Source organism: Bicyclus anynana, chromosome 12 (genome assembly GCF_947172395.1).
Source record: "Bicyclus anynana chromosome 12, ilBicAnyn1.1, whole genome shotgun sequence".
Classification (NCBI taxonomy): domain Eukaryota; kingdom Metazoa; phylum Arthropoda; class Insecta; order Lepidoptera; family Nymphalidae; genus Bicyclus; species Bicyclus anynana.
In genome coordinates this window covers 2748345-2760423 of record NC_069094.1, presented here as the reverse complement: position 1 = coordinate 2760423, position 12079 = coordinate 2748345, and the positions used below count along the sequence as shown (strand labels likewise).

At 34.5% G+C, this 12079-nt stretch overlaps 1 protein-coding gene across 2 annotated transcripts in view; it reads left to right on the top strand.

Annotated features, from left to right (window-relative positions):
- The window catches only part of LOC112046260 (tolloid-like protein 1), a 126905-nt gene that overhangs the window by 40675 nt on the left and 74151 nt on the right, over positions 1 to 12079 (top strand). For both annotated transcript variants that reach the window (XM_052884626.1, XM_024082854.2), the window contains exon 2: positions 9312 to 9563. In XM_052884626.1, the coding sequence (XP_052740586.1) occupies positions 9374 to 9563 (190 nt within the window). In that variant the 5' untranslated portion in view covers positions 9312 to 9373. The remainder of the gene's footprint in view (positions 1 to 9311; positions 9564 to 12079) is intronic.

Genomic DNA, 12079 nt, shown 5'->3' with positions numbered 1-12079 from the left:
TAAAATAGCATACTAAAAATGCGTTATTAAGTATGCTCCATACGAGCATGCTTATTATTAGTTTACATTTGCTAGCGATAAGCATGCTATTTTTAAGTATGCTCCTAAATAAGCATGCTCAAAGAAAACATTCAAATTACACATGCTAATTTGTATCTATCGCTCTCTGTCTATAGTATCGTGTTAGACAGGGAGAGATGAAGGTGAAGAGAATACAGAATAGCAATGCTGATCGACTAGCATACTCAATAAGCAAACCTGTTCAGACGCGCTAAAAGCAGGCCCCCTTCCACCCGCGCAGCAAGTAGCATGCTCATAAATCGCACGACTGTTGATTCTTAAGCAAGCTCGAAATAAGCATGCTCAATATTAGCAATGTTGCGATACACATGCTAATAAGTAGCAACTGCTCAATAGTAGCAAGCTTTCGTGCTTGAAATGAGCATGTGTAACAGTAGCTTAAGTGCATTAAGATTTGGCTGTCCTGCATTCGCAATGAAAATAATTGAGCGTGGTAGACTTGTAGAGTCATTTTGAAGGTGCTACGGTTTCAGAATAAAACTTACGTGGAAGATTTTTGTCTAGTTTAGCTGAAGTTGGATTTTTCCTGAGAATAACTAAATATATCAATTTATTTACACTACAGGAAAAATGGCTCATCAAATATGTACTATGGCTCAATATAGTGATGTTAGGAAGTCCCTACAAAAGGCCTATGTCCTGCAGTGGACGCCCATTTGCTGACATGATGATGATGATGACAGGAAAAAAAATTCAGCCTTAGAGCCTGAAGGCTCTGAAATGGCCTCGCCACTGACCGATGTTATTGACTGGGTTACAAGGAGTCGCTGGATGCAGGCGACTCAAGATCGTGGTGTTTGGAAGTCCTCACATAAGTCCAGCAGTGGACATCAGTTGCATGATAATGATGATGTTATAAACTCCAAAACCACATAACAGTTTACTGATGGGCTAGTTGACACTTTTTTAAATGGTCTTAAATAGTTTCATTATCATTCTACTACGAGTAGTTTGAAATTTTTTTTTTCATATTTTTCTGAGACGTGATTACATGAAAATATTACTTTTTCAATATATTTTTGCCCTGCTTGCCATGATGGTCTATATTTCAACTGTTTCATGACGTCACTATAACAAATCCCTTACAAACGGAGCGTTTGACAAAAATATTAATTAACAATTAGTTTGACGTTTAGTACATCAAGTAACATTGTGACGACACAAAATGGAAGACAGCGTTTTTGACGTTTGGAAAATTTGAAAAAGAAATCCTTAACTTTTATTAATTAATATCGATATTTTCGGATCCTTATTCATATACTATGCGAAATTAATATTGTTTATATCTGATATGAGTCAACTACCCTATTATAGGTATTGAAAATAAATCACTGGGACATAATGTCTTTTAGACGCGGACAAAACTCTATTATAATAGAGAATAGAACGAGCAATATAGAAAATAGTCAGCACTATCGAAAAATAAGTTTATCTCCTCTCATATTACATCTGTTTAACCTGCCTCCGAACACAAAGAAAGGCACTCTGTTACAATAATGTATTGGTCACTTATCGTTTACTGATAATAGTGACCGGGCTTGTATACCCCCCGTCCCGTACGTAACATGCGCCAAAAATACACACGTAAATATAAACTTTATCACCAACCAATAAGATATGTTATTCAATGTTGTTGCAAAAGGGATATATTGTTTGTTGTTGCTGATAAGGTCAAAGAACACAGCCGATTAGTTGCTACAAAGGTTGTGAGTACTTGCATTGGTATTGAGAAACTTTAGTATGAAATATCATAGTTTTTCCACCTTGTTCAGTTGAGAACATAAAATTATATTAAATATTAATTATTTAATATATTAAAATGTATTTATAAATGTATAATAAAGTGTGACAACACTTGGAAATTTATGGGTGCAGTTCTGTAGTGGCAACTCATGGTCTTCTCTTTTAGGCCAATCTCAAATGAGAAACCATACTGGTTTCTATATTAAATTTAATAATAAATAAAGCAGTTACTGTGCAAGAAATAATAATATTACAAATAAACTTGGTACAATTATTCTTCATACTCCTGGGTTGGTTGTAGTATACTTTTCATTACGCTACGATCAATAGGAGCAGAGCAGTGAAGGGGACATAAATATCACGTGCCTCAAACGGTGAAGAAAAAACATCGTGAGGAAACCTGCATGCCAGAGACTTTTCTTAATTCTCTACGTATGTGAAGTCTGCCAATCCGCATTGAGCCAGCGTGGTAGACTATTGGCTTAACCCCTCTCATTCTGAGAGACTCGAGCTCAGCAGTGAGCCAAATATGGGTTGATAATGATGATGATGAGTGAAGGGAAATGTTGGGAAAAACGGGAGAAGTTACTGTGAAGTAACTTCTCCCGCCCTTACAGTAATCGCTATAAAAATGGTTTTACAGCGATTACTGTAAGGGCTGGATTAAAGAGGTCTAAGAGCGGACGAAGTCGCGGGCGTCCGCTAGTTATAGAATATATCGTCGTCGTTATCAACCCATATACGGCTCACTGCTGAGCTCGAGTCTCCTCTCAGAATGAGAGGGGTTAGGCCGATAGTCCACCACGCTGGCCCAGTGCGGATTGGCAGACTTTATACACGCAGAGAATTAAGAAATTCTCTGGTATACAGGTTTCCTCATGATGTTTTCCTTCACCGATTGAGACACGTGACGTTTAATTTCTTAAAAGCCGTTCATAAGCCGTGATAGCCCAGAGGATAAGACCTCTGCCTCCGATTTCGGAGGGTGTAGGTTCGAATCCGGTCCGGTCATGCACCTCTTTTCAGTTGTGTGCGTTTTAAGAAATTAGAATAAATAAGCTAATATAAATTTTAGAATATTTTATTAAATAAATAAATGATTACCGACTGAAATGATGCTAAAGTTAATTGAAGAAAAGCCGTGACCGTGCTTTTACTCAAATACCTACAAATCTGTTTACTTACTCGCTTGCACATTGTTATCTGCAACCCCACAACTTCTGAGTACGCCACTGATAATGTCATTCAGTGGAACTCATTTAGTTTGTTGACACCAAATTTTGATTAATATTGTTAGAACACCTATAACTGACGGTCATTTGCTGCTAATGCCCGCGACTTCGTTCGCGTGAAATTTTTACAAAGCCTTGTACTTGTACTTTTCCAGGATAGTAAGTATGTTCTGCTCCAGAGTCCAATTTATCTCTATACCAAATTTCATTCAAATCTGTTAAGCAGTATGGCCGTGAAAAGGTAACAGCCGGACAAACAGACTTGCTTTTGCATTTATAACATTAGTATAGATTGATGCGTTACTCCAATGGCAGCCATAAACGTCAGACCAACACTCAACACTTTTTCTTGGGTTAAGCGTGCGTCCAAAAATTGGAAATATCCTACATAGGTTAATACACTCTAGGTTAGGTTTTGACGGATTTACAAGACGGAAGTCCTGGGTTCGATCACCGGCTGGGCCGATTGAAGTTTTCTTAATTGGTCCAGATCTGGCTGGCTTCGGCTGTGGCTAGCTACCACCCAGCAAAGACGTACCGCCAATCGATTCATGTAAAAACCGAAAGGAGTGTGGATTTCCATCACAACAAATTAGCCCGCTTCCATCTTAGAGTGCATCATCAGTTACACACAACAGGTGAGATTGTAGTCAAGGGCTAACTTGTAAAGAATTGAAAAAAATCTTTCATATATAAATTACGCAAACTTTTTTGTTTCTCTTCCTCTTTACTCTTCATTTGGACCCCCCAACTCAGGAACCCTCCAATGCACGCTATGCCACTGTCACTGTTCCTTAGCCATACAATCGCCGAAAGACGCAGTTAAATAAATAGATAAGTCATCAAAAACTCCAAGTCACGAAACAGCAATAATTTTAATCCCTTACATCCTACGTCTTATTAAATCCGTAGATTAAAGTTCTTACCCCAAAGGCAGTGAGTGAAAACTCCAGTAAGCATCGCCTTATCACTCTTGTACAGGGGACGGACAAAAAATTCGCCTCCAAAAGGGCGTTATCACGACCCTGACCCCCTGTTATCTTTAAAAGTTCACTCCTCGCCGCAGTAGGTTTTTCTTCATGCTGTGATGATAATGTTTTTGAAACGAAGTTCTGTAAGGCGTGCTTATGGTAGGCCACTATTCGTATATACTCGTAGTACCAATTGCGTGAAGAAAAGCCTTTCGTATGTATGTCACAGTTAGATTGGAAAATACATCAGTTTATAATCTCACTCGTGATATTATAATCTACCGTCATTTTATGAACTGAAGATACTTCAAATTTCAGGCTATGCGGTTCAGTAGCCGAGGCGTGAAAGAGTAACAAACAGTCATACCATCAAAATCATAATAAGGTTTTCGTAAATTATAAATAAGGCAGCTTTTTGACAAAAGCTCCCAGACAACTGGACATTTTCTATTTTTTCAAACAATTATTTTTTTATATTTCAATCAATTTATAAATAATCTTGACCAATATACTGAAAGTTTCATCGTGTATCACAATCTATTGGTGAATACCGCATGAAAACCAGTTTAGTAGTCTTAGAGTTTGTGTCGAAATAGACAGGCAGACAAAGGAAATGCAAAGGACTTAATAATATTTGTACAGATCCTACTAAATATTATAAACGCAAAAGTTTATATGGATGTTTGGATGTTTGTTACTCTTTAACGCCGCTACTGCTGAAGCGATTTGACTGAAATTTGGAATGGAAATAGATTTTACTTTGGATTAACACATACTTTTTATCCCGAAATAATCCATGGTTTCCCGAGATTTACAAAAACTGATAAGTTTGTTCACGTCTCGACTACTGAACAGAATTAGATGAAATTTGGTATTGAGATATATTATAGCCTGGATTAACACATAGACTACTTTTAATCCCGGAAAAATCCATGGTTCCCGAGGGATTTGTGAAAAACTAAATTCCACGCGGACGAAGTCGCGGGCGTCTGCTAGTACACATATAAAATCCCTGAAATAAAAAATACACGTTAAACATATCTAAACTAATAAACTGATGAGACCCTTCAAACCAATTATTGTCTTTGTTATCCTATAAAGTGAACACGTCCAAGATACGACAGATTATCCTGTTAATTTCACTCAATGTCCATCACTTAACAGTCGCTAAACTTGTTAGCAACAATTCAACAACGCGAATTATTCTGACCAAAACTTTGACGAAACTTTCGCTTGAAGTTCAGAGCTTAGCAAGTTTACGCTTTATATAACAGACCGTCAAAGAGGACCATAGTTTTTGAGCGTTTGATTTACTGAAAATACAATGAAAATCAAAGTTGAATCAACGACTTATTAAGGACTAGCGAACGGCCGCGACGTCGTCCGCGTGGAATTCAGTTTTTCACGAATCCTGTGGAAACCATGGATTTTCCCGGATTGAAAATTAGCCTATGTGTTAATCCAGAGTAAAATCTATTTCCATTCCAAATTTCAGCCAAATCGCTTTAGTAGTAGCGGCGTTAAAGAGTAACAAACATCCAAAAATATCCATACAAACTTAATAGGATTGTAGGACTAGCGGACACCCTGCGGTTTCACCCGCAAAGTTACTATTTTCGTTGGAATATGGTGAAAAATATAAAATTTTTTTCTCGGTGAATATGTAGCTTTCTAATAAATAAAACATTTTTATAATCGGTCGAGTAGTTTTTGAATTAAAACGTAACAAAAAATCAAATTAGTAATTATTCTTTTGCTAGGCATATACTCCAAGTTGTTTCAAATTACATTTAAACGTTTTATAATGTACTGCAATAACTTTACGGTTAATTTAAAAATAACATACATTATGGTATAACACATTTACTTAAAACGGGTTATAAAATATTTTTAACTAAAAAATTTAACCAACTTCAAAATCACAAAAAAATACTATAAAGTGAAAAAAAACATACCCTCTGATCACTTTGAAGGCGGTGCCAAGCCAGTGACGTATTAATTAAAGCCGTTTCTGATAGAACCATGGGAAATAACTGTATTTAAGTCCTAAAAATTTAATGCATCACTGTGTTGGCACTGGGTTAAATTTTTTTTATTAAAAATATTTTATTTTTCTGATTTAGTGTGTCCTAGCATTTAATTTTCATAAAAATCTCTTCGGTAGGACCAATCTAGAAATAAACTCTTTCAAACAAAAAAAAATATTTTTAAAATTGGTTAAGTAATGACGAAGTTACCTCCTCCTCCTTTTTTTGAAGTCGGTTAAAAACTCCAGTGAATTTTATAAAATGAACGATGGTGGTTTTACTAAAGTGTCTTTTATTAAAACCACTTTTTTTCATTTTAAAACCATCATCATACTCTGATTTATCAAATCTCTTAACAAAATAAAACAATTATTATATAAATACTTTATTTTATTTTTATAATATGGAAATATTTAATTATAGTGTTTTTATTTATTTATTATATTAGTTATTATTATTTAGTGAATATTACTTATAATTTATTGTATTGCAATTTCCCATCTGACAGGATGTTTAGATTATTTATGTTTAGGTTACCTGGAAGAGATCACTATTAGTGATAAGGTCGCCTTTTGCCTAAAAATTTGTGTGTTCTATTGTTATTTTCTGTTTTGTGCAATAAAGTTGTTATTAAATTAAATTAAATTAAATACTTTTAATAAGTCGGGTAATTAAAATCTGAGTTCTAAACAAAAAAAATCGAAATATTAATTTTTTGAATTACGAAAATCTTGCATGGTCTTATAAACTTACCTATTTGAGTATGAGGACACCATAAGTCCGAGATTTGATTTCCGGGGAGGAAATCAGGTGAGCTAATTGGCTCGGGTTAGTTGACGCCGATCTCAGTTATTTAGGCCGTACTTCCGATTATACCGGCCAGCTACAGAGTTTAAAATTTCAAAAAATTCAAAGGTTGTCTGGCAGATATTGCTATAAGCAATAAGACCGCCTTTGCACATACTTGTTTTCTATGTTTTCCTTTGTTATTGTTTTTGTTTTATTTTGTGCAATAAAGTATAAATAAATAAAATAAATAAATAAAATTTTGAATTCTATTATATTTCGTATTTTTTTTTATAATTTATGAACAAAAATTTATAAAACTGTAACTCTAAAAATGAAGGACTTTCCATACAAACTTTTAACCCCTATTTCACCTCCTTCTTATTTTATTTTCGCAATAAAAAGTATCCTATAACCTTCTCCATATTATGGTCTAAACCGTGCCAAGTTTCATTTGAATGCATTCAGTAGTTTCAGCATGATGCCCGAATAACAAAAAAACACGGTCAGAGAGACAAAAAGTGGAAAAAAAATATTTTTAGCTTCAGTATCGATTTTACCCCCAACAAAAGTTTTTAAAATATCTTCAATGTACAGAATGTACAAAATGCACAGAATTCGTATTATAAGTATAGATTCTAGATGGCGCTGGCGTCCGTTATGCTCGACCTACGATTCCGGAGGACGTAGGTTCGAATCCGGTCCGGGGCATGCACCTCCAACTTTTAAGGAAATTAAATATCACGAGTCTCAAATAGTGAAGAAAATTATCGTGAGGAAACCTGCATTTCTGAGAATTTTCTTAATTCTCTACGTGTGTGAAGTCTGCAAATTCGCATTGTGGCAGCGTAATAGACTAATAACCTCTCATTCTGAGAGGAGACTAGTTGAATATGGATTGTTAATGATGAAAGTAGGTAGTATAACACTGAAGTAGTTCTTGAGATAAGCTTGGTCAACCAAACAAAATCAGCATACTATAGATTATTAAGTTATTATCGAGTGATCAAAACAAAAGTGCTAACTCCTCAACCAACGAGCGTGGTTTAATGTCTTATAACAGATTAATTAATCTCAATTTTGAGCAAAATTAGTCAACTCGGAAACTCGAAACTATGAAACAACAAACTATTGCGAAAAGTTTAATTTCTCAACTTGTGAACAATAAAACCATACTACTTATTATAAGATACGTATATTAATTACTATCCGACATCTACTATCCCGCGGTTTCACCTGCATAGTTCCCGTTCTAGTGAGAATATGGGGATAAAATATAGCCTATTACAGTTACAAATAACGTGACCTTCCAGTGGTGAAAGAATTTTCAAAATAAGTTTAGTAGATCCATAGAATATCTACAATACCACAAACTTTACCTTTTTATATAATAATTAGATTATTTACCATATCATAGTGATTATGTAAGAAATGCCTATATACACACAAACTATTTTTAGTAATATAATTATAAAATGTTTACTTATAAAATTATTGTAAAGATGTAAATTTTAAATGGTGAAATTGTCATTTGAATCATTAAATACTTAATAAATATTTTGCATGCCAAATTAGCAAGATACATTTACCATCTACATCTACCGACCACCTGTATATATAATGCATGTATCTGCAAATAAATAAATTGATTGATTGATTGGTTGATTGATTGCCTTAGGTGATTGGTGATGGTTAGGTTAGGTGATTTTTTGTAAATTGTACAAAATGTGCGGTGGCGATTCAGTCAATTAACTAAAAACCTGATTTTTCTGTTGATAATACACCTTATTAAATAAAAATAGAAAATCGTTTTTTAGAGGTACCCAAAGATAGGTACTCTGCTAACTTTGTGAAATATTTTCTGCGCAGCGTTACTGGGTCGCTAATAACTTATAATTTTATTTGCGAATGCGTAAAATTTAACCATAATGAGAAAACGCAGAAATAAATATGCTAATTTATATTTATGATCCCTATTTTCGCTTCCCTGTAGGTAAGTTTCCTGTTTATTGCTCCACTCTCGAAATAAGACTAAATAGATTCCAAAATCTCGCTTATTTTTTATGATAATGGTACAATTATACGGCTTGATGGAACCACTAAAATATTTTATGTCACCCGCGTTAGGTTCAGGGAATTTATATGTTAATTGTATGTGAAGGTATACCTGTAGTTCGGTTTATTAGGATGTTCTTGTAAGGGCGATCGTGGACGATCAAACTTTCAAATAAAACGTTATTGTATTTGCTTTATGAAAAATTTTTGAAAAAAGGTTGAAAAATGAGTGTAATAAAATAATTGAACAAATAAAGACGAAAAACATAGCTTATGTACAAATTTTTTAAAAACAACAGCTTCAGGTTAACTCATAGTTACTCTTCTGCTAAGTATATGGTTATTATTTCTCAAAAAGTAAATTTAGTTTTGGTTTAATATGTGCCGAATAATAATGAAATTGTTCTTTGTTTCAGGTAGTATACGAAATATTTCTAAAATTATGTCATAGTGCTGTGATAAGTAAATATTTATCAAAATGACGTTGTGGTGTAGTGCGTCCAGCTCGGCGGTCGGTGCAATACTGACTTTTTTTGTGTGTGTCGCCGCTGACGTAACCTTTGTGGAGGGGAGAGACGAGCCGCACAGATATACGATAGAAGAGCTGCTGTCAACGCATTTTGAAAATAAAGATTCTAATGATATCGGGATGGATCCTTGTAAAGCTGGTAAGTTTTGTATTCTGATAAACGAGTATTTTTAGTATAAGTTTGTAAAGTTAACAACGAAAGGAAATGCATGGACTCCAGGATAGTATTTAAAGCTTAAAGTTAGGTTAGTCGACTTATAATTATCAGAGAGCAAATCTATACAAATATTATAAAGCTGAAGAGTTTGTTTGTTTGGTTGAACGCGCTAATCTCAGGTACTACTGGTCCGATTTGAAAAATTCTTTCAGTGTTAGATAGCCCATTTATAGAGAAAGCCTATACACTATATATATTATCTGATCTATATATTATCCCCGTATTCTCACGGGAACGGGAACCACACGGGTATAACCGCGTGGCGTCATAAAAGTGATATAATTCAGCTCTCTTTGCGTAAGTAGGTATCTGTTGTAGAAGTACTAGCATTTTTAACGTTATACCCTCAGCCACAGAACAAATAGCACATAAAAGTGATATGAACTGTGAAGTGAAGTGATTGACACCGCAGACCGTCAACTTTTATCACCGCCGAGCGGTCGCACCTAAATTGAAAACGGCCACTCCATAAGCCTTAAAAGTCAATAAAGCCTGCGTCCGTCCAGCCGGAAAACCGGCAAAAACCGGCAAAAGCCGGACAATGCCGGCACATACCTGCGCCGGCAGTAAAAGACCCTCATATTTGTTTTGACAATCACACAATGAAACGAATGAAAATCCCTTCTATTTTATTGCTAATAGCCTTATCCGGGTGTTTTAGAAATGAGCGTATCTACGCATTAAATCTAAAAGGCTCTACATATTACTAAATAATATAGAAGATAGAGTTTTTACGGATATAATCAATGATTATTTTATACTATAGATATGTTACCTGCCTACGAAATCACTGCAAAAAGTGATACAAATTTAGTGACTCCATTGAGCGCACACAAGCAAAATTTTTTTTCATTAGGTACATTATATATTTATTTATATATAGTTTTTACACTATTTTTTTATCTTTGTTTCATTCTTTATTAATTGTAATATGTACAATTATTTACAATAATAAAAAATTAAATATTTTACACTTCCTAAACACACAACTCGACATTGTAGACAATATTTAGGTATTGTGTGTTTAAATAACTTTCGTTGTTTATTAAGCGACTAAATGACATTAAGACAATTATGCACATTTCTCCACCTCAGTTTAGATGTGCTAGTGCCCTATATCTAGTATAAAATATCATTATAATAATGTTCTATATCTCGTTGGTACAGTGTTAATGTGACTCAAAAGAGGAAATTTATACAAAACTCAATGTTAGTCGTGGTCAACAACGAACGTTATTTAAACAAATAATACCTAAATATCGACTACAATGTCGAGTTGTGTGTTCAGGAGGCGTAAAAGCTATATATATTATATACATAAATATATAATGAAATTAAAGACAAAATTTTGCATGTGTGCGCTCAATGTGGTAGCTTATTATTCGGATCAATTTTTGAGGTAATTTTGTAGGGACGTATCTATATTATAAAATTATCATTGTACCTACCTATGATATTATAAAACATCCAATATTTGCCAACTCTAGAAACTGCTACTAAAACTTTTTGAAAGAAAGTCCATTCCTATATTAATTCATAGCTCGAATCAGCTAGGCAATTGTGTAACGACGTTTTATAACTCGCAAGTGCGAGTTTCGAGTTCACCTCTATCTCTCTGTTTAACACAATACTATAGAATGAGAAAGATAGCGATGAATTCGAGACTCGACTTGCGAGTTATACAAAACATCGTTAGAAAATAGCCGAACCCGAATCTGGACCAACTGGGTACCAGCCAAAACTGTTGTAACGATGAAATTATTAATTTTCATTTCATTAAATTGTATTACTCATCAAGCAGATATGTGCTTATAATTTTACACCAATCATAATTTTCATTAATATCACATAAAACCCTCGACGCCGGTGAAAAAAAACTCGTTACGCGAAGTAATGCAGGAACCTCGCTTTGAGCATTTTCCATTACACAGTCGTCTTCTTAAGACGGACAAATAAAAAGAAAATGACGTTTTATTTTTTCACACAGGTGTGTTTCATTTTATTTTACAAAATCTAAACGAAATAAATATATTTTGACGTGACAACGTCTTATAATTCGATGGAGCTGGCTGCACACTGGAAAAAGATGACGTCATGCGTCGTTCCCTCGCTCTAGGGTTGCCAACTTTTTTTACAAGAAATCAAATTACTAAACAGTATTTTAGAAAAATGAACATTTTCTTTTGAAAAATTCCACCAGTATTTTCTTTTAACGTTGTCACATTCAACTATCGTCAGTAAACCGACTTAACAGACAACCGATTTTTTTACAAGACGGGTGTCCTGGGTTCGAACCCCGACTGGGCCGATTGAGGTTTTTTAATTGGTCCAGGTCTTGCTGGTGGGAGTCTGCGGCCGTGGTTAGTTACCACCCTGCCGGCAAAGGCGTACCGCCAAGCGATTTAGCTTTCCGGTACGATATCGTGTATAAACCGAAA